Here is a 23,246-nt window from a genome sequence, read left to right as displayed (position 1 = left end):
AAATTCATCCAGTGTTTTTCTGCTGCAAGGTCAAATTATCATAATGACTTTGTTTCTGAAATGACTTGAAGTCCAAAATAGCAATGAATTATTTGGGCATCCGAAGGGAATATACTCTTCATCCGACAGCTCAGGACATTGGTAGTGCTGGATTAGCAGTTTTTAGAGACTGTTCCATTTTATTTCAGGAATCAGTGGTGCAGTTGTGGTGACACCGTATTACAGCTACAAAGAGCTGTTGCCTCTCCACACCAGAGGCCCAGGTATGTTCCTAACCCATGGTGCTGTCTGTGTGGAGTTTGCATGCGACCTTGTGGGTTTCCTCCCAAGCTCTGACCTCCTCCCACATCACTTGCATCTATTTTGTGGAATGCAGTTGTGAATTACAGGGTTCTTCTGCTCTATCTGTTTGACCCAATTCAACAAAGGAGACTGTCATCCCATCCCTCTTGCAATATTAATCCCATTTGGATGCCAAGAACCACAATTTTCCTCTCTCCTTGCTGAATCTAAGGAGGAGTCCCAACCCGAAATGTCACCGATACATGTTCTCCAGAGATGCAGCCTGACCTGGTGAGTTGCTCCAGCACTGAGTCCTTTGTGAACCTTCCTCACAACATTAGCAAGGCCAAGGAAGTGATTGCTGGCTTCAGCAGGTACATGCCAAGGTACCAGGCATCTGCACTGACCAATGGATGGCAGTGGAGACTCATCGTCTTCAAGCTCCAGGGCGGGCACCTCCCTGTAGATCTGCTCAAGTCCCAACACATTGAAACAATTAAAGAAAATTCAGTCACGTTTATAATGCTTTCGAAGATTGGGCACATCGCCAAATACTCTATCAAAGTCTGCAGGTGTACAGTAGAAAGCATACTGATCTGTTGCATCATGGCTTGGGTTCAATAACTCAAATGCTCAGGAACGAAGGAGACAGAGAGTGTAGACAATGACCAGTCCACTGCTACTGACCTCCTCACCATCACAGAGATCTACGGGAGGCACCCAACATCAAAGACCCACACCACCCTTGCCCACACTCTTATCTCACTGCTACCCCCAGGAAGAAGGTACAGGAGCCAGAAAACCATAACCTCCAGGTTTAGGAACTGCTTGAAGGGCCGGATGGCCTTCTTCTGCACCTATTTTCTATGTTTCTTTGAGTGTAGTGTTGTGCAGTTCCAAAGCCAGATGGTTACTGTGAAGAAGCAGTTTCTATACCTGGAGGTCATGGTTTTCCGGCTACTGTACCCTCTTCCTCAGGGTAGCAGCGAGATGAGAGGGTGGTCAAGGTGGCGTGGGTCTTTGATGCTGGTTGCCTCGTTGATTCTAACCCATGGGGCTGTCGGTGTGGAGTTTGCATGTGACCTTGTGGGTCTCCTCCCACATCACTTGCATCTATTTTGTGGAATGCAGTTGTGAATTACACGGTTCTTATGCTCGATCTGTTGGGACCCAATTTCACAAAAGACTCGTCATGAAGGAGATTGTCATCCCAGCCGTCTCTCAATATTAATCCCATTTGGATTCCAAGAACAACAATCTTTCTCTCTCCTTGCTGGATCTAAAGAGGAGTCCCAGCCCTAATGTTACCCATCCATGTTCATTTAACTGTGTGTTATTGCATTAGTGGGCCAGGAAAGCTGTGTCTAGGCAAAAGGTTTTCACCCAAAAGTTAAATTGGTCATCCCAACCTCTATTCACCACAATAACAAAAATGTTTATCCCAGGGAAAAAAAGTCAGTGCTGGAGTAACTCAGGAGGTCAGGCAACAGCTCTGGAGAACATGTGTAAGAAGGAACTTCAGGTGCTGGTTTAAACCGAAGATAGACACGAAAAGCTGGAGTAACTAAACGGGACAGGCAGCGTCTCTGGAGAGAAGGAATGCGTGACTGTTCGGGACAAGGCCTTTCTTCAGTCTGTCTGAAGAGGGTCTTGGCCCAAAACGTCACCCATTCCTTCTCGCCAGAGATGCTGCCTGTCCCGCTGAGTTACTCCAGCTTTGTGTCTAGTTCTTTGGAACACATAGAAACGTAGAAAATAGGTGCAGGAGTAGACCATTCAGCCCTTCGAGCCAACCCCACCATTCAATATGATCATGGCTGATCATCCAAAATCAGTACCCCGTTCCAGCTTTCTCCCCATATCCTTTGATTCCATTAGCCTGAGAGCTCTATCTAACTCCCTTGAACACATCCAGTAAATTGGCCTCCACTGCCTTCTGTGGCAGAGAATTCCACAGATTCACAACTCTCTGGGTGAAAAAAGCCTTCCCAATCCCTTAAGAAATTTATAAGTTTCCATAAGATCCCCTCTCATCTTTCTAAATTCTAAATTCCCAAGTTCTAAACATAGACTGGGCCCTGGACTGGAGGCCTGGACCCATTTTCTGACCCTTCCCTATGGTAGGGAAGTCAAGAACCAGAGGACATTGTTTTAAGATGAGAGGGGAAAACATGTATTAGTAACCCGAGGGGCAACTTTTTCCACACAGAGGATGGTGGACAAATGGAACGAGCTGTTAGAAAAAAAAATAGTTGAGGGAGGTAAAATGTCAAATTTAAAAAGACATTTGGATAAGTGCATGGATAGGAAAGGGTAGAGCAACTGACACATGCTCAAAGTAAAGACCGAACGGGTTTATTGGCATTAAACAAAGTTACACAGCATGTTGGCATCACTGTGTCTGCATCATGACTGGCAGCTTGGTCTGTATGAATGGTGCTGGCGGTATGATAAAAACCTGGACTGGATTATAGATAATAGTGGTGTGTATAAAAACCAGGACTGGGATTATAGATAATAGTGGTGTGTAGCATTTGTGTGTTAGTATTGGTTAACATACAAGTAGAGCAAATCTACAGAAAGATTTAGAGGGATGTGGGCCAAACACTGGCCAATGGGACTAGCTTAGATGGGTCATTTTGGTCAGCATGAACAAGGTGGGCTGAAGAGGCTGTTTTTGTGTTGTACGGTTTCAATAATAAAAGATCAGCCGTTACACACAAATACTGAGGTAAATAAAAAAATCAGTGAAATTTAAATCAATTGCTTTGGTCTTTGTTTGCAAATATAAAGGGCGCCCTTTTCACAACAGGAGGCAGCCAGCAGATGTTGAGGCAACAGCTGGAACATCTTGGACACGTCCTTTGTGAGCCCATCTCCAGATGGTCACAACAATGACCTCCCGGCCGACCAATGCAAGAGACACAACTACCCCTAATAGGCATGAAGGCTGAGCTCAAAGGCTGGGTCACCATGGTTATTAGATGTGTAAGAAAGAACTGCAGATGCTGGTTTAAATGGTTATTAGATGGGCAGTTTCAGAAACATTTGGCTGCTGCCCAATGATCACCCGCAAATCATCTGCTCCCGAGCACAAAAAAAATCTTTAAAAGATCGTCTTTTAAAGAATGCTGAGAGAATGGAGCGGCTGGGCTTGTACACTCTGGAGTTTAGAAGGGTGAGAGGGGATCTTATTGAAACATATAAGATTGTTAAGGGCTTGGTCACGCTAGAGGCAGGAAACATTAGAATTAGAATTAGAATTAGATTCCTTTATTGTCATTCAGACTTTTCGGTCTGAACGAAATTATGTTGCCTGCAGTCATACACTGAACCAATAATAACAAAACATACAATAAACACAAATTAAACATCCACCACAGTGAGTTCACCAAGCACATCCTCACTGTGATGGAGGCAAAGTCGTAGTCTCCGTCTCTTCCCTCGTTGTTCTCCCTCTGCGCTGAGGCGATCGATCCAGGCCTGAGATGCCGCTCTCCAGCCCAGCGGACCTCCGTGGTGATGTCGCCGCTGCCGAAAGCCGGAACGCCGTCTCCGCTCCGAGTCGGCCCTCCACAGCATCAGCTCCAGGTCCCGCAGTCTCTGCTCCGGGTCGCTGCCCCAGCTCCGGATCCCGCAGTCTCCGCTCCGGGTCCTGCAGTTTCCGCTACGGGCCGCCGCCCCAGCTCCGGGTCCCGCAGTCTCAGCTCCGAGCCACGCTGCATCAGCTCCAGGCCGCCGCCGAAAGCCAGAACGCCGCACCAGCAAGTCGGGCCACTGCTGCCTCAGCCCCGAAGACGGCCAGCCTCTCGTTGGTGAGTCCTGGCTGGCTCTGCCTCCGGAGCCTCGGGGTCGGTCGCAGGTTGGAGGCCGCCAGCTCCGCCATTAGGCCTCAGCGCAGACGGAGGCAGAGAAGGGGGATACGACACAAAAAAGTCGCATTCCCCCGAGGGAAGAGACAGAGAACATGTTTCACCCCCCACCCCCAACACAACCCAACAAACTAAAACTTAACCAAAACAAAACAAAAAAACAACAGAAAAAAGTAGAAACAGACGGACTGCAGGCGAGCCGCAGCTGTTAACAGCGCCGCCACTTCCGGAAAAAGTGGAACATGTTCCCGATGTTGGGGGAGTCCAGAACCAGGGGCCACAGTTTAAGAATAAGGGGTAAGCCATTTAGAACAGAGACGAGGAAACACTTTTTCCACATAGAGAGTTGTGAGTCTGTGGAATTCTCTGCCTCAGAGGGCGGTGGAGACCGGTTCTCTGGATACTTTCAAGAGAGAGCTAGATAGGGCTCTTAAAGATAACGGAGTCAGGGGATATGGGGAGAAGGCAAGAACGGGATACTGATTGGGGATGATCAGCTATGATCACATTTAATGGTGGTGCTGGCTCGAAGGGCCGAGTGGCCTACTCCTGCAACTATTGTCTATTGGCAAATTGCATGTGCCTCCTTCCAGACAAATGTATTATTTTCAATGTAATGTTAAAATCACTGCAAAGATGCAACATCCACAGAAGGATGTAGCACATTACAGATAAACATGAATTCAATTGCCAAGCAATTAACTATCAGAAATGCAGTTTTCAAGATAGCAAGTTCTGGGTAATTTTGGCCCATTCCAACTCTAATCAAGAAATCCTCTCGACAGAAATCTGTTAAGTCAGCCTGCAAAACAGCATCTGCAGCCATTTACAATCTGTGCAGAATTTCCATTTCACAGGCTTTAAAGAGAAAAGATTAGTGCTTTTCTGGGGTTATTACCCAAAAGTTGCAAGATGGCACTGGAATGTGGAGACTCTGCGTGCAGCCGCAGAAGAGGATCAAGTGTTGTCCACTACACACACTTCCCTCTAACTTGTGCATCATTGTACTCATCGTAACTGAAGAAGGTCCATCTGTCTCCTCAGATTCTGGTGAACTTCTACCGCTGCACCATTGAGAGCATCCTTACCAACTGCATCACAGTATGGTATGGCAACTGCTCTGTCTCCGACCGGAAGGCATTGCAGAGGGTGGTGAAAATTTCCCAACGCATCGCCGGTTCCTTGCTCCCCTCCATTGAGTCTGTCCAAAGCAAGCGCTGTCTGCGGAGGGCGCTCAGCATCGCCAAGGACTGCTCTCACCCCAACCATGGACTGTTTACCCTCCTACCATCCGGAAGGCGCTACAGGTCTCTCCGTTGCCGAACCAGCAGGTCGAGGAACAGCTTCTTCCCGGCGGCTGTCACTCTACTCAACAACTTACCTTGGTGACTGCCAATCACCACCCCCCCCGGACACTTATTATTATTTATTCAAATCATTTGCTATGTCGCTCTTCCAGGGAGATGCTAAATGCATTTCGTTGTCTCTGTACTGTACACTGACAATGACAATTAAAATTGAATCTGAATCTGAATCTGAATCTGAAAACACCCAGAACAGCCTTCTCTGATTTTCAGTGTACATGATGGTAAACTAATCTAAATGCAGGCATAGGGATCACATTTTGTAGTGAACCTGTGCATGTGCAAGTGTCAAAGTAATTATTTGCTCCTTTCAGTGTTAAATGACCATTTCATGTAGTTTAAGATCACAAAATCAATATCGACAGGAGTCATTTCCCTCATCAAGAGCATGCCAGTCACAGAGACAGGCCCTTCTGCACAACTGGTCCATGCCAACCAAGATGATCCACCTAAACTAGTCTGATATCCCTCCACACCTTTCCTATCCATGTACCTGTCCAAATGTCTTTTAAATGTTGTTATAATATAGTTCAGTATACCCACCCCCCTCGGTGTGGGAAGCGACTGTTCATTGGGGAGCAGCGTGGAGACTGATACTTGGAACAAACTGCACCTCATCCAGTGCACTGTGGCCACATGAAGCAATGAGTCGTGAAAAATCAATTCAAGACGTGGCTGGACAGAGAAAAGAATGAAGATGCCGATGGCTTCGGGGCATTCACCTGCACCTCACGTTCACTGCCTGTGGCTGCACTACAGCTGCACATCTGACTCACGTGCAAGACTGTGACAGGCAGCAGGCTGCAGCCAAAGACAGTGCCACATCACCGGGGAGCTGCACAACACTCGCCCCTGGCCATGGGAAACAAGGGGTGTGGGTATGTGTGGGGGTTGGGGCGTGTCTGTGGGTGCGTGTGCGGGGGGGGGGGACTGCGTGTGCGTAGGGGGTGGTGGTGTGTGTGTGTGTGTGTGTGTGCGTGGTGCGTGTGCGCGTGTCCGTGGTGTGTGTGTGCGTGTGTGGGTGTGGGGGTGTGTGTTGTGTGTGTGTGGGTGAGTGTGTGTGTGTGTGGTGTGTGTGTGTGTGTGTGTGTGTGTGTGTGTGTGTGTGTGTGTGTGTGTGTGTGTGGGTGGGTGTGTGTGTGTGTGTGTGTGGGGGTGGTGGTGTGTGTGTGGGTGTGTTTGTTGGTGGGCGTGTGTGTGTTTTTGTGTGGTTTTTTTCGTGTGGTTGTGTGCGTGTGTGGGGTGGGTGTGTGTGTGTGGGGGTGGTGTGTGGGGGGGTGGGGTGCGGGGTGTGTGTGGAGGGGGGGGGGTGTGTGTGTGTGAGGGCGGTGGGGGGGTGTGTGTGTGTGGTGGTGGGGGGGGTGTGTGTGTGTGTGGAGGGGTGGGGGTGCGTGTGTGTGGGGAGGGGGGGGGGTGTGTGTGTGTGAGGGGGTGGGGGTGTGTGTGTGTGGAGGGGTGGGGGTGTGTGTGTGGTGGAGGGGGTGGGGGTGTGTGTGTGTGGAGGGGTGGGGGGGTGTGTGTGTGTGGAGGGGGGAAGGTGTGTGTGTGTGTGTGGAGGGTGTGCGTGTGTGTGGGGTGTGTGTGGAGTGTGTGTGGATGTGAAGTGTGTGTGTGTGGGGTGTGTGTGTGTGTGTGTGGGGGGGGGGTGTGTGTGGAGGGGTGTGTGGAGGGGTGGGGGGGGGTGGGGGGGGGTGTGTGTGTGTGGAGGGGTGGGGGTGCGTGTGGTGTGGTGGGGGTGGGGGGTGTGTGTGTGTGGGGGGTGGGGGGTGTGTGTGGGGGGGTGGGAGGTGGGGGGGTGTGTGTGGGGGTGGGTGGTGGAGGGGGTGTGTGTGTGTGGAGGGGTGGGGGGTGTGTGTGGTGGGGGGTGGGGTGGGTGTGTGTGTGGAGGGGGGGGGTGTGGTGGGTGGGGGGTGTGTGGGGGAGGGTGTGGGTGGGGTGGTGGGGGGGGGGTGTGTGTGTGGAGGGGGGGGGTGGTGGGGGTGGGGGTGGGTGTGTGTGTGGAGGGGTGGGGGTGTGTGTGTGTGGAGGGGGGGGTGCGTGTGTGGGGGGTGTGTGTGTGTGTGGAGGGGTGGGGGTGTGTGTGTGTGTGGAGGGGTGGGGGTGTGTGTGTGTGGAGGGGTGGGGTGTGTGTGTGGTGGGGGGGGGGGGTGTGTGTGTGGTGGGTGGGGGGTGTGGTGTGTGGAGGGGGGTGGGTGTGGGTGGAGGGGTGGGGGTGGTGGTGGGGGGGTGGTGTGTGGTGTGGTGTGGTGGGGTGGGGGGTGTGGAGGTGTGGGGGTGGGTGTGGGGGTGGTGGGTGTGGAGGGTGGGGGTGTGGGTGGGAGGGTGTGTGTGTGTGTGTGGGGGTGTGTGGGGGAGTGAGTGTGGGGGTGTGTGTGTGGGTGGGGGTGGTGTGGAGGGGGGGGGGGGTGTGTGGGAGGGGTGGGGGTGTGTGTGTGGGAGGGGTGGGGGGGGGAGGGTGTGTGTGTGTGGGTGGGGGGGGGTGTGTGTGTGAGGGGTGGGGGGGGGTGTGTGTGTGTGGTGGGGGGTGTGGTGGAGGGGTGGGGGTGGGTGTGTGGAGGGGTGGGGGTGCGTGTGTGGAGGGGTGGGGGGGGGTGTGTGTGGTGGGGGTGGGGGTGTGGGGGTGTGTGTGGGGGGGTGGGGGGTGGGTGTGTGGGTGGGTGTGGTGGAGGTGTGTGGGGTGGGGGGGGTGTGTGTGTGGAGGGGTGGGGGTGTGTGTGGGTGGGGGAGGGTGTGGGGGGGTGGGGTGTGTGTGTGGGGGGGGTGGGAGGGGTGTGTGTGTGTGGAGGGGTGGGGGTGGGGTGTGTGTGGTGTGGGAGGGGTGGTGTGTGTGTGTGTGGCGGGGGGGGGGTGTGTGTGTGGTGGGGGTGGGGGTGGTGTGTGTGGGTGTGGGGTGGTGTGGGGGTGGGTGTGTGTGGGGTGGGGGTGCGTGGGGGAGGGTGTGTGTGTGAGGGGTGGGGGTGTGGAGGGGTGGGGGGGGAGGTGTGGGGTGTGTGTGTGGAGGGGGTGGGGTGTGTGTGTGGGGAGGTGTGTGGGGTGGGTGTGTGTGTGGGGGGGTGGGGTGTGGGGTGGTGTGTGGGGGTGTGGGTGTGTGGGGGTGGGGTGCGTGTGTGGAGGGGTGGGGGTGCGTGTGTGGAGGGGTGGGGGGTGTGTGTGGAGGGTGGGGGCGTGTGTGGAGGGGTGGGGGGGTGTGTGTGTGGGAGGGGGGGGTGTGTGTGTGTGGAGGGGTGGGGGGTGTGTGTGGTGGTGGAGGGGTGGGGGGTGTGGTGGAGGGGGGGGGGTGGGGGGTGTGGGGGTGTGTGTGGAGGGGTGTGGGGTGCGGGTGTGGGGGTGGAGGGGTGGGGGGTGGGGGTGTGGAGGGGTGGGGGTGGGTGTGGGGGGTGGGGGTGTGTGTGGGGGGTGGGGGGGGGGTGGGGGGGTGGGTGTGTGTGGTGTGTGCGTGTGTGGGGTGGGGGGTGTGTGTGTGCGCGCGCGGGTGTGGGTGCGTGTGTATGTGTGGTGTGGGGGTGTGTGTGTGGAGGGGGGGGGGGGGTGTGGAGTGTGTGTGTGTGGAGGGGTGGGGTGTGGGGAGGGGTGTGTGTGTGTGGAGGGGTGGGGGGGGGTGTGTGTGGAGGGGGGTGTGGGGTGAGGGGTGTGTGTGTGGTGGTGTGTGGGGGTGTGTGTGTGGAGGGGTGGGGGTGTGTGTGTGGGGGTGGGGGTGTGTGTGGGTGTAGGGGTGTGTGTGGGTGTGTGGAGGGGTGGGGGTGCGTGTGTGGGGGGATGGGGGCATGCGAACGTCAGTGACCAAACAGACACAAAGTGTTGGAGTAACTCAGAGGCTCAGGCAGCATCTCTGGAGAGAAGGATGGGTGATGTTGCAGGTCGGGACCCCTCTTAAGACAGTGACCAAATTGCAGGGACTGTTCATGGTTCTTAACAATCGGCAACGGCCTCAAAGAACCCCAATGTGTCAAAATTAATGCCCTTGTTTGATCAGGCAGCCCAGGTAAAGCTAAACAATGAGGTTTCAGTAGTTGGTAATTGCAGCCACATACATCATCATGAAGTAATGTGTACATTGAAACAAAGGGTAGGGAACTGATACAGAGAATCACTCAGCGGGTTTGGTACCTGGCTTCTCCAGCTCCTGGGGATTTCACAGTCACACTCAACTCAGAGATACACACCCATACAAGCAAAGAGGAAAGTGCTTTAACAGTTGCCAGCTATCTCCCCGGAAGTTATTCAAACATTAGCCAAATGTATGAAGCACTCCTCAAAAAGCCCCACAGCAACCCGGCCACGCTCTCATCTCAGAGTTCCTGCCCTCGTGATATTCCCAATAATCACACCCGACAGAAACGCCAACTCCAGCAGTCACTCGACACGGAACTTCCCTCGAGGGAGGGACCTGACGCTGCAACACTCATAAACCACGCAGGCATTGCTCACCGTTTACAAACGTAATGTTAAAACTAGAGAATGTAGAAACCAGGAACTGCACATGCTGGTTTACACCAAAGAACAAAGTGCTGGAGTAACTCGGCAGGTCTGGCAGCATCCCTGGAGAACATGGCTAGGTGTAGGAAGGAACTGCAGATGCTGGTTTAAACAGATTGAAGCACAATGCTGGAGTAACTCAGCATCTCTGGTGAGAAGGAATGGGTGAAGTTTCAGGTCGAGACCCTTCTTCAGATTCTGAAGAAAATGTTTCAATATTAGGAAGAGTCTGAAGAAGGATCTTGACCCAAAACGTCACACACCTTCTCTCCAGAGATGCTGCCTGTCCCGCTGAGTTACTCCAGCTTTTTGTTTCGAACATGGGAGGATGATGTTTTGGGTCAGGACCCTTCTTCAGACTAGCGTTAAAACTGGCACTGGATGGGAGATAGACACAAAATGGAATAACTCAGCAGGACAGACAGAAAGAAGAGTCTCGGCCCGAAACGTCACCCATTTCTTCTCCTAGGCTTTGGGCTGAGCATCACAAATGTGTCTAGAAATCTACTTTTGTGACCCATGTCTCAGAACTACATGAAAGTTAGCACAGATTTAGATCAAATATAATTGAGAAGGAAGTCATAACTCGTCAGCGCCAAAAGTTGCACATTAATTAATTAAACTAATTAGAAAATGAGATCGAAAAAGTAATCGCCATCTAGTGTCCAATGCCCATATTGCACCATGGGGAGCCCAGCTCTGTGTTGCAGTCTATTTAAATTATATAAATATATACATATACACACATATATATATACACACACACACACATATACATGTATATATACACATACATATATGACTTGTGAAAAAGACTGTAATCATATATAATTATGTATAATTATATTATATAGAAATAATAGATTTAATATAATTGCGAGTGTTTTTTGAATGAGACTGCCGCAGAGGTCCGGCTCTTGATCCAGCCTAATTAATGGGTGAGGGCAGTACCTGTGGGTTCCTACGTTTACTGAACCACACTGACTGCCAGTGTGCAGAGTGGGGGTCACGGCCATAGTGGGACTGGGGCAGTGCCAGGCTGGGGGAAGGCTGAGGCATCTTCCACTGAGAGGAAAATGCCGAACCCTATACTAACCCTAACTCGACCCCCTTCCAGAGCTGCTCACGGCTGGAGCTGGAGCTGGAGCTGCTTAGGGACCGGCTGCAGGCTCCGTACGTGTGGCTGCTCAGCGAGTCCACTTCAGCCAGCATGCTCTTCTGGATCGTCTTGGTGATGATGGTGGGGAGCAGCACCGTCCTGTACACCGCCCGGGCCACCTTCAGCACCCCGATAGCCCCAGCTCCGTCAGTCCGCCCGCTCACTCGCTGCAACGCCGGCTTACCGACAGCCCGACCGACCCCTTGCAGCACACACCGGCCGTCCGACTACTCTCACCATCCACCGGCGGACCAACAAGCCCAACCAACTGACTGACCCTGACCCTAGATGTACATTTGTTACTTATCATTTTTATTTAACAGTTCACATCACATAACTTTATAAAGATAAATCAATTGAAAAACAAAATGATCAACAAGGTTAGCATTACCTTTATCCTTGGCAACCTTGCTGGGGTGGGAGATTGCAACCTTCACGTGGTCCGCCTGTTTCGACGAATGCAATCAACCCGGCGTGCACAATCAAATAAGATCAAATAGAACAAGTTGTCCGACAACTTTAGGCTGTGCACGCCACACACAAGAGGAAGATGGAAACCTTGCTATTACTATTGATGTAATGAGTCAGCCATGATCCCAGGGTCCTCGTTGCCTAGCGACCATAAAACAAAGCGCGGGATTGAGGTCGGACACAAATTGACCAATGTCAAACGCGCATTGATTGGACAATCTCGGAAAATTGGAAGTTTTTATATTTAAACAAGATGTGCGGGTTTTGGTCTTGACGAGTTTCAGGTATGATTTATATAATATTTTTACACAATATGTTAAAAAATTCAGGTAGTTCCGTGAGTTGGGTCACAAACCTGAACGAAAAAGCTCCTCGGCCCACAGCCTATCTCCAGCGACGCTGCCTGTCCCGCCGAGTTACTCCAGCATTTTGTGTCTATCCTCAGTGTAAACCAGCATCTGCAGTTCCTTCCTACACTGGATGAGAGAGGTGCTTTGTAAAGGCAGTAATAAGTCACAGGATAAATACAGTCTTCCTTTGATTCTAGGATTTTCTCCATTCCATTCTCAAAGTGCCCAGCTGATGGCAGGATGCCAGAGGAAGATTTATGTAATCTAATGGAGACAAGAGCGTTTATTTGCCACGGGCACCAGTAATGGAACAATTACATTTTTACTTGCTGCAGCTTAACTGGCCCTTTAACGCAATAACACATAAATAAATGTATAATAATCAGAAATACAAAAAAAAAATGTATAGTTATCTTAGATAACAATAACAGTGCAAAAACCAAAGTCTGTAATGCAACCAAAAATGCTCCATACAATTCCAAAGATCTAGTTGCTGAGGTAGGGATGTGATTAGTGTTCAAGAACCTGATAGTTGCTGGGAAGAAGCTGTTCTTGAAACTATGGTCATGGTTTTCATGCTCCTGTATTTTCTTCCTGATGGCAGCAGGAGATGAGAGTGTGGCCAGGGTGGTGAGAGTCCTCGATGATGCTTGATACTTTGGGGCAGTGCCTCACATAGATCCCTTCAATGGTGAGAGAGTCAGTAGGTAAATTCCAGGTCATGTAGTCAGTCTCCTGTCAGGACTCAGCTCTGCAACGTCCATATCAGAATGGCGGCTTGCCTGATGCGATGCTCCAACTATACCAGAGTCAGCAACCATGATCACTCATCTTCAGAACCATTACCGTGCTGAAGGGGGTCACAGCCCAAAGAGTCCTGTCTAAACCGTTACACGTACAGTCCAGGCAAACCCACATTACTTTGGCCTCTTCCTTCGGGGGATGCGACTTTTTCTTCGGTCGTATCCCCCGTCTCCGTCTGCGCCGAGGCCTAATGGCGGAGCTGGCGGCAACTGAGCTGTAGCGGCAGCAGCAGTGGCGGAGCAGCAGTGGCGGAGACCTGACTCGGCCCCGAAGCTGTGGCGGAGGTAGCGGCAGCGGAGACCCGACTCGGCCTCGGAGCTGTGGCGGAGGCAGCGACCACCCGCGGAGTTTGAACCGTCGCCTCGGCGCAGAGGGAGAACAAAGAGGGAAGAGACAGAGACTTTAAGATTTTTGCCTTCCACCACAGTGAGGAGGTGTTTGGTGAACTCACTGTGGTGGATGTTAAATTTGTGTTGACTATGTGTTTTGTCATTTTTTAAATTATATGTATGACTGCAGGGAAACAGAATTTCGTTCAGACCGAAAGGTCTGAATGACAATAAACGAATCTAATCTAATCTAATCTAATTACTTCCGCAAACATTTCAACAAAACAGATGCAATTGAAATAGCCGAGATATTAGAATCATACAGCACAGAAACAGACCCTTTAGCCTAACTCACCCATGTTGATCAAGATGACCCATCTACACTTGCCCCACCTGCCCGATATCCCTCTAAAAATCCCTCTAATGCCACTTCCATTCCGAATCCGACCTCTCTGTCCTGGGTCTCCTCCATGGCCAGAGTGAGCGCCACCGGAAATTGGAGGAACAGCACCTCATATTCCGCTTGGACAGTCTGCACCCTAGCGGCATAAACACTGAATTCTCCAATTTCCAGTAGCCCTTGCTGTCTCCTCCCCTTCTCAGCTCTCCCTCAGCCCTCGGGCTTCTCCTCTTCCTTTCTTCTCCACCCCTTCCCCCCCCCCACGTCAGTCTGAAGAAGGGTTTTGGCCTGAAACGTTGCCTATTTCCTTCACTCCATAGATGTTGCTGAACACCCGCTGAGTTTCTCCAGCACTTTTGTCTACCTCCTCTGGCAGCTTGTCGCATCGTCGCATACACCCACCACCCTCGAAAAACTTACCCCTCGGGTACCTATTAAATCTTTCCCCTCTCATCTTAAACCTATACCCTCCATTCTGGACCCTCCTACCCTGCTGTGGGGGAAAACTGTATCCATATTACTGGTGGCAAATGCTAGAGCACAAATAAGCTGCAATCTATTTACAAAGGAGAAATCGTAGTTTTTGTGCATATAACCCATTTATCTTTTGATTCTATTTACCATTCTGCTGACACTACTTAATAAAATGAAAAAGGGTGTTGTGCATGTGCAAGCTTTCCTATTAAATGTGAGAGCAGAGAGGAATCGTGGCAAATAATTGAGACCTTGTCCTTGGAAATATATTTTTATGATGTTTTTATCGACTGGAGAGTTGGACTTCATTACTTGTTCCAACCAACGCAGGGCAGTTATTGAAATGATTCTTGCCACGACTCTGCTTGGATGCGACGTCTATCCAAAGGCAAAAAAATTATTTGCTCTGGGGGGTGATTACAATTCATTAGCAAGATGTTGACCTTCCATGAAATCTCTGTCGAAATTGTGGTAGATGGGAAAATTCCTCAGATATAATGCAAATGCAGAAAATTGTGTACCATATTTAGGCATCGTGTTGTCAAAATTCTTCTTCCAAGATGGTAGTGGAATGTGAAGGGGAAGGTCAGGGGCGATGATCGGTCTGTGAACTCTCTTCCCGCACCTTCGCCCTAAAGTTCCGCGATGGGCTTGGGAAGCGGAACACGGCAACCTGGGGTGTACAGAAGCTGGAGAGGCGGCTGCTGGGGGTGACGGGCGGTGCGTTTGTCACGGGTGGTGCTGGCGAAGAGGCCCTCTACGGCAACCGGGCGGGCAAGCCAGTGGATCGCTCTGCAGCAGCTGCATGGAGTGGCGGTGGAAGGAGCCGTGATGGGCCAAGCCGACCCCCATACCACTGCCCATTTATTTTCTTTAGCATCTGGTAAGTTGCGGAATGTCAACGAGGAGTCTCTCACACTTCCCCAGATGAGCTTACCCAATGTATTCTGAAGGGTTGCAGCATCTCAGCTCTCCACCGCTTGAAACTGCCCAGAGTGGTGAACAAAACGGCATCATGCCTCACAGGCTCATCACTTCCTCCCATCTTCACAGTGTGCTGGACCAGGAAGACTGGAAGTATCGCCAAGGATATCTGCCATCCTGACCACTCCCTTTCCTCTCTTCTACCTTCTGGGAGATGTTACAGAAGCTGGACTGTTCACACGTCCAGACTTAAGAAAACCTGCTGTCAGATTTCTGAACCAAACACCCCCTTCCCTTTGGGGGGGTCCAGAACCAGGGGCCACAGTTTAAGAATAAGGAGTAAGCCATTTAGAAAGGAGACGAGGAAACACTTTTTCTCACAGAGAGTTGTGAGTCTGTGGAATTCTCTGCCTCAGAGGGCGGTGAAGGCAGGTTCTCTGGATGCTTTCAAGAGAGAGCTAGATAGGGCTCTTAAAAATAGCGGGGTCAGGGGATATGGGGAGAAGGCAGGAATGGGGTACTGATTGGGGATGATCAGCCATGATCACATTGAATGGTGGTGCTGGCTTGAAGGGCCAAATGGCCTACTCCTGCACCTATTGCCTATTGTTTGTTGTCTATTCCCGGACATGCTGCCATGTACCCTTAACACTGGCCAATGAAATTCCTCGTATGTTGCAAAATATACTTGGCGAATAAAGTGTGATTCTGATTCTGATTGATAGACAAAGTGCTGGAGCTACTCAGTGGCGAAAAAGGATGGGTGACGTTGCATGTCAGGACCCTTGTTCTGAGCTGCTGAGCTACTCCAGCACTTTGTCTAACTTTGGCATTTCCTCATTTCTACTCTTAACTCTACCTTGTTCATTGACTGTGATTCATTGTTCTGCAATGCTAGAATTTATTACAATTGTTCCACTCAAGCCTCTACTCCAACTGCAGCATTTCCTACTCGGACCTTGTTATTCCCTTTATCCTCCATCGGACTTTGCTGGCTTTACCTTGCACTAAACATTATTTCCTTACCATCCATCTATACACTGTAAATGGCTCGATTGTAATCATGTATTGTCTTGCCGCTGACTGGTTAGCACGCAACAAAAGCTTTTCACTGTACCTCGGTTCCCGTGACAATAAACTAAAACTAATCTTGTTGTTCTGCACATATCTATTGTCGTATTTCTCATTACTGTTTTGTAGACTGCTCACTCTGCGAGCTTCGTGTGAACAAGAAATTTCATTGGACTCTGGGGTGTCTGACACTGAATCGGTGAAAATAGGAAAAAATAACAAAGAAAGTCATTATTTTCCTTTCTAAAATGAAGCAATCAAATGCATTGAATTACAGGTCACCCAAGGATACAACTTCTAACTGAATACATGAGAGGCGGAACCAAGACAGACCATTCCTAGTGTTCCAGACCCTCCAATCATGTCAGACTCAAATGTTCAGGGAACAAGCTATTAAAGATGTGGCACAGCAGGTAGAGCCACTGCCTCACAGCGCCACGATGCTGTCTGTGTGGAGTTTGCACGTTCTCCCTGGGACCACATGGTTGAGTGTGTCGGGAGTGAGTGAGAAAGAGGGATAACATAGAACTAGTGTGAGCGGGGGAGTAATGGTCGGCGTGGACTCAGTAGGCCAAAGGGCCTGTTTTCATTCCTTGTCCTTCAATCTTTATCAACACCATAATTATCGCCACAGGAGAGGTCAGAGGATGAAAACAGGCCCTTCAGCCCAACCCATCCGTGCTATCCACGATGCTCCATCCAAGTTAGAGCTTGGGAAGGGGGAGTGATATGTGAAGCCGTTGGAATGGATATCGATGGAGGGGGGGGCAGATATTGTAGTGGGATTGTGGAGGAAGGGGAATAGGATAGTTGGAGAGCACGGGGGAGGGATAGAGTATGGTTAGAGTAGTGGGGAAAGGGGAGGAAGCAAGAGTGGAGAAGGGGGTAGAGGAGCTGGAAGGGGATGAATTTAGACAGGGAAAAGTGGGGTAGTGGGGGATAGGCAAGGAAGTGAGGGGGGGGGGAGGGAGAGGGGTGGAAAAGTGGGTGAGAAGGGAGAGCGAAATAGTGGGGTGGGAGTGAAGTGGGAGAGGAGTGGGGGGCGAGGAAGGGGAGGGCGAGGAGAGGAGAGGGAGAGGAGGAGAGGAGGGGGGAGGAGAGGGGAGGGAGGGAGGGGAGGAGAGGAGGAGAGAGGAAGGAGGAGGGAGGGGGGGGAGAGGGAGGGAGAGGGAGAGGGGGGGGGGAGGAGGGGGGGGAAGGGCATCTGGGGGGGGGGGGAGAGGGGGGGAGGGGGAGGGAGAGGGAGGGGAGGGGGAGGGGGAGGAGAGGGCGAGGGGAGAGGGGAGGGGGAGGGGGGAGGAGGAGGGAGGGGAGGGGGGGGGAGGGGGGAGGGGAGAGGATGTTTGAGCGTAGGGGTCAGGAACAAGGGTGAGGAGGGGGGGGGAGAGAGAAGAAAAACAGTGGGGCGGGGTGGGACCTGAAGCCCGGCTGTGTCTGTGTTGTCCAGAGCTAGGGGTCCGTGCAGAACTACACCAGTCCCTCCCCCTGCCCCGGCCGCCCGGCGCCGGCGCTAGGAGGGGCAGAGCCGAGAGCCGCCCCCCGCCCCCCGCCTGCTGCAGCCCCTCTGCCTCTGCCCAGCCCCCGGCCGCCCGGCGCCGCATTCCTCACCGCGCTCCCGCACCGCCAACATGGTGAGCGCCGCCCCGCTGCCTCCCCGCTCACACACACAGCCCCACACATACAGACACACACACTCACCCACACACACTCTCACTCAACTAACCGCTGCCATCCGTGTCCTCTCCCACAGGTCTGCAGAAGTGCCCCGTTCTTTGTGCTCCTGGCCGTCGCCCTGATCAACGCTGAAGTAAGTCAGATCTTCTCTCTCTCCCACTCACCCCTCCCCCTCCCCTCTTCCCTTCCCCTTTCAATACCCCCTCTGTCCACTCACTCAATCCCATCCTTTACCCCGCACTTCCCTGCCCAATCTCCCCCCCTCTAACTCCCTGTTCACTCATGTCCCCTCTCTATCCCTCCCCCACTCAATTCCCCCTTCATCACCTCCCTACCCCCGTCCCATCCCCACTGTGTACCAGCCCCTCTCCCCCTGCCTTGGGCTGGGCTGGGCTGGACGGGAGATTGAGGAGCGCTGCTGGCTGGTTCTCGGGCCGAAGCTTTGTCTGTGTAACCCGATCCTGCATGTGTTGGTCTTGCGGGACTTTGTGGACAGTTATTTGCCGGTGCTGCAGGGAGAGAGGGAGGGAGGGAAGGAGGGAGGTGGGTGGTTCGGGCTCTTTGTGATATGGGGTGGGGTGGGGGCAAGATTCCCGTTGCTAGTTCAGTTGCTTATTGTAAATCACCAGGGGCTCGTTGCAAGATGGGGTTTTGTGGCGAGTTAAATATCTTTTAGAAGAGGGGAGAAGAAATAATCGAGGAAGCAGTGAAAAGCTGGCAAGTAGATTTGTGGGTGGATGAGAGATATCGACAATAGAGAGAGAACATGACCTGCCACCAGCAGCTAGGCATTTAACGCACACACGATTTACTGGAAACTTCCAAGTACACATCGACTGGGTCTTATAAAGAACACAAGGATAATATCCCACAATCTGCGCAGTTGGGGAACGAACCCTCCCCCACCCAGTTTACAAGAGGCAATGATTCCCATACCTTCCCCACCCTGTCCCAGCTTCATATTCACAGTTAACATCGACCTGGCACTTTGCTGATGGATGCTGTACAAAATAAATGTTTCCACTAGTTCAGTTTCACCACACAAGTATTTCAAAGAACTGCAGATGCTGGTTTAAATCGAAGATAGACACAAAATGCTGTAGTAACTCAGCGGGACAGGCAGCATCTCTGGAGAGAAGGAACGGGTGACGTTTCGGGTCCAGATCCTTCTTCAGACTGATCTTTCAAATGCTGACTGCCACCCAGAGTTTGTTATTAAATACATCCAATTCAGCTTTCCAACAAGTTAATCAATTGACCCTTCATTTAGTATTGGTTTATTATTGTACTGAGACACAGTGAGCTTTGTGTTAAATCGACAAGCACATACACAAGTACAACAGGGGGGAAATACCTGAGAGCAGAATATAGTGCTATAGTTCCTGAGAAAAGGTCCAATTTCTAAGTTGGAAGATTGGAATCACACAATAGTTTAAGGGAAAATAGACAAAAGTGCTGGAGAAACTCAGCGGGTGAGGCAATATCTATGAAGGGTTTCGGTCCGAAACGTTGCCTATTTCCTTCGCTCCATAGATGCTGCCTCACCCGCTGAGTTTCTCCAACATTTTTGTCTACCTTCGATTTTCCAGCATCTGCAGTTCTTTCTTAAACAAATAGTTTAAGGGAAGACAGTTTCACAGGGGAAGAAGCTGTTCCCGAGTCTGGTGGTGTGCGCTTTCAAGCTTCTGTACCTTCTGCTGGATGGATGCGAGGACAAGGGGGAATGACCAGGCTGCGACAAGTCTTTGACGATATTCTAGGCAGCGTGAAGTGTAGATGGAGTCAATGGTGAGGAGTCTGGTCTGTGTGATGGACTGGGCTACATCCATAACTGCAGTTTCCTGCGGTTTTGGGCAGACATGTTGCCTGGGTTTGTAGCTACCAGCACAGGTTAAATCAACACTGACAGTCTTTCTGTTTGAGAAAATGGAGTGCAAAAGGGATTGCTAATTAACCCAAGTGTGAAATCTTATTACCATAATTATTATTTTCATCAGTAGACCGTCTCAAATTCTACTCTAGTTTTATAAAAACATTTCATTTGCAATGGAAATTAAATATACCCACACTAGTTGAATATTAATATATAATCCCCCGTTAACATTTATTTGGTATTTCAAATTGCTTCTATGTAATTGCATCTTGTGATACTGTACGTGAATGGAATGAAGTGGGATAATAAAGAGGATGAAAGGGGTCTATCTCTTCTGTGTCTCCCCACTCTAGTGGATATGATAGTTGCTGTTTACAAGATGTCTGGGCATCTTTAGTCAGAGGGTGGTGAATCTGTGGAATTCATTGCCGCAGAAGTTTGGAGGCAAAGTCAGTGGATATATTTAAGGCAAAGATGATTCTTGATTAGTACGGGTGTCAGAGGTTATGGGGGGGAAGGCAGGAAAATGGGGTTAGGAGGGAGGGATAGATTAGCCATGATTGAATGGCGGAGTAGACTTGATGGGCTGAATGGCCTCATTCTACTCCTATCACTAATGATCAACTTCATTATTAACTGGCCACAAACTCTTTGAATCACTTCCCTCTGGAAGGCGACTCCGGATTGTCAACGCTGCCAAAGCCAGACATAAAAACAGTTTTTATCCACGAGTAGTTGCTCTACTCAACAGTCAAAAATCTGTAGCCTCTCTTTGATCTGGTATTTTGTTGGTTCACATGCTTGATCAATGGTGTTTTATCATTAATGTTTTATTATTATTAATCTTTAGTGTTTTCTGAGTCATTCGTAACTGTCATTGTATGTCATGTTGTTACTTGTGGGCAGAGCACCAAGGCAAATTCCTTGTATGTGAATACTTGGCCAATGAAAGTACTTACTTATTGTGGCTGGGATGAAGGTACAGAAAGTTGGTCCTGGAGATGTATAGCACAAAACAGGCCATTCGGCCCACAGTGTCCATGCTGACCAAGTTGGCATATTGGGCTAGTCTCATTTGCCTGCATTTGGCCCATATCCCTCTATACCCTACCCATCCATATACAAGTCCAAATATATTTTTAAAAGTCATTATATAGTAAGGGGCACACTAGTACCATAGGTTATGGACAAGCATACAGAGGCCTGGGTCGCTGATCCAGAGACTGGAGTTCATATTCCACCAAGGATGGAAGAGAATTTTAAATACAAATCTGGAATTAGAATCATGCAACTTCCGAATTGTCAATTTACAAGCTCAAGGGAAAGAAAAGCACAGAACTCATCTACTGATTTGGCCTGTGGACTGACTGTTAGTTGGGGAAATCGGTTATGCATATTGAATGTGTATGAATAAAAGTGCTAAATGAAACAAGGGAGGTATTTTTGATTGCATTTGCTAACCCAGCCATGTTGCTAAACTTTCTTTCAGAGTCCACAAATTAACAATGACCTCATGTCTAGACAGTGCTGGATTCAAGGCTAAATCAGCCTCTCATGTACATAGTAATCAGCTTGCGCTTATTTCAGCCCTGAGCCAGAACCTATTAAAATGAAGTGGCTCATTTGTCAAAAACAAAGAATCAACCAGGAGAGAATTCATTAACTTTTTCTTGAAAAATGAAAGTTGAAAGTAAATTAATTCATAATGGAATGGGAACGGATTGCTTTAGCACGAGGCCTGGTCACAGGGGCCGACATGTTGCTCCCCAGAATACTTAACACTTCCTTCAATATCTACACGTGCTCCTTCATATTGCTGCAGACCTTGTACAGTTTGACAAACAGCAAGTTTGGAATAAATATAGAAAAGCACTTACATCCTCCATTTTACCGTACATCAATGGTGCCATATTGGAATATTTTCTGAATTACTATTTCTGCAGTCGTTTGCATGCATGCATTAATTCAGCAGATGTTGTAATGAACTAATTCTCACAACTTAACACAAGACAAAGTGCTGGAGAAACTGAGAAGGCCCGGCAACATCGCAAGAGAATGTGCATTGAGTGTGGGAGGAAACGGGAGCTCCTGAGGGAAATGGGCACAGAGAGAACGTACAGACAAGCACCATAGTCAGGATCGAACCTGGGTCTCTGGTGGTAGAGGCAGCAACTCTACTGCTGTGCCACCGTGCCACCCTAAGAATTTCATTGTAGCATTGACGGTACATATAACAATTAAACATTCTTGACTAACTAATAACACAAGGATGCCACAGCTGGGAGAGCCACTGCCTCTTAGTGCAAGAGACCTGGGTTGGATCCTGACCTTGGATGCTGTTTGTGTGGAATGTGTACATTTTTTCCTGTGACTGTGTGGGTTTCCTCCGGGTGCCCTGGTTTCCGCCTCGTCCAAAAGACAGGCGGGTTCATAGGTGACCTCTGTAAATTGCCCCTAGTGTGTAGAAAGTGGATGAGAAAATGGGCAAGAAGTGGGCAGAAGGGCCCGTTTCCATGCTGTATCTATAAAATTAAAATGAACACAAAATCCAGCATGTACTCGTGGCTGACAGATTTTGGAGAGCAAGTAAAACAATGGAACACCATTTTCTCTGTTCTAAAGAAACTCTGCCAGGGGAAAGTTTGCATAGTAACAAGATCTATTTTAGTTGTGTTGTGTCAGGAATCATTGTGGATAGATTCCATGATGATTTAGAACAGATGTTTGCAGCCACATCTTTGCAATGTTCGCCACAGCTGGTCCATTGCTACAGTTGAATTGTCAAAACAGGACATGGGCAAGTGTAGATCTCAAAACTAGAGCAAACATCTGATTGTCCCTCATGTTGCCAGGCGTAATACTGGTCACTCTTTAAGCCCCCAACCATGTAATTTGAAGAGCTCAGTGTCTGTGTTCACACCCATAGGCTAGATGCCAATATGTGAAAGAACAACACATAACCGAGGGTTGAAAGCCAGATTAAAGTAACATCTCGGGTACACAAAAAAAGCTGGAGAAACATGATGCTGCTGCACCCGCTGAGTTTCTCCAGCTTTTTTTGTGTACCTTCGATTTTCCAGCATCTGCAGTTCCTTCTTGAACACTTAAAGTAACATCTCAGCAGCTTGATGGAGGAGGGCAACTAGATTTACCCCCCCCCCCCCATCTACATCACCTTGAAATCAATGACTCTGCTCCTTACTGCTGACTCTCATCCATGTTTTGTACCATCTACAAGCTTTAAATAATGCCCAGCGTAAATTAGTCTAACTCTACCAGGTACATGGATAGGAAAAGTTTAGAGGGATAAGGGCTAAACAAAGGCAGGTCGGGCGAGCGTAGATGGGGTCATCTTGATGGTCATGGATAAGCTGGGCCTAAGATCCCGTTTCCGTGCTCTACGACTAATTAAGCACAGTACTGGTCAGAGGAAATTCTGCTGTTCACTTCCTCACACCCTGGCAAACAGTCTTCTAGTACTCTTTATTTCCCTTATTTAGCCATTTGCTAAGGCCCCTTTCCATCTACATAGCTTGCTGCACTGTGGCACCTAACCAAATGCTTCTCAAAATCCACACACAGAAAATTCAACCACATTTCCTTCATTGTTGGACACACATTGCCTCAAACTATCCATGCTGGCTTTCTCTCTGCATGCTTTCGGGCAATTCATTTCTCAAGGCCAATATATTTCACAATACTTCTTCCATTTTAAAGTTCACA

General features: G+C 50.0%; 2 protein-coding genes across 5 annotated transcripts in view; one reads left to right on the top strand and one right to left on the bottom strand.

Moving 5' to 3' along the window:
• cd247 (CD247 molecule) overlaps positions 1-17,817 on the bottom strand; it is a 180,346-nt gene extending 162,529 nt beyond the window's left edge. Inside the window, exons 1-3 of one of the 4 annotated variants that reach the window (XM_055644311.1) lie at positions 17,700-17,817; positions 11,980-12,095; positions 11,545-11,765 (exon numbers count right to left, since the gene is read on the bottom strand). The gene's annotated coding sequence lies outside the window, so the exon portion shown is untranslated. Of the gene's footprint in view, positions 1-11,544; positions 11,766-11,979; positions 13,013-17,699 lie in introns of those variants that run through there. The other 3 variants (XM_055644309.1, XM_055644310.1, XM_055644307.1) reach the window with 3 other exon arrangements.
• The window catches only part of fstl1b (follistatin-like 1b), a 78,061-nt gene continuing 72,313 nt past the window's right edge, over positions 17,499-23,246 (top strand). The window contains exons 1-2 of the mRNA XM_055644312.1: positions 17,499-17,607; positions 17,727-17,783. Coding sequence (XP_055500287.1) covers positions 17,605-17,607; positions 17,727-17,783 — 60 coding nt within the window. The 5' untranslated portion in view covers positions 17,499-17,604. The remainder of the gene's footprint in view (positions 17,608-17,726; positions 17,784-23,246) is intronic.

This window comes from Leucoraja erinacea, chromosome 13, assembly GCF_028641065.1.
Source record: "Leucoraja erinacea ecotype New England chromosome 13, Leri_hhj_1, whole genome shotgun sequence".
Taxonomy (NCBI): Eukaryota; Metazoa; Chordata; class Chondrichthyes; order Rajiformes; family Rajidae; genus Leucoraja; species Leucoraja erinaceus.
Note: the sequence above shows the minus strand (reverse complement) of the source record. Positions and strands in the feature narration are given on the sequence as shown.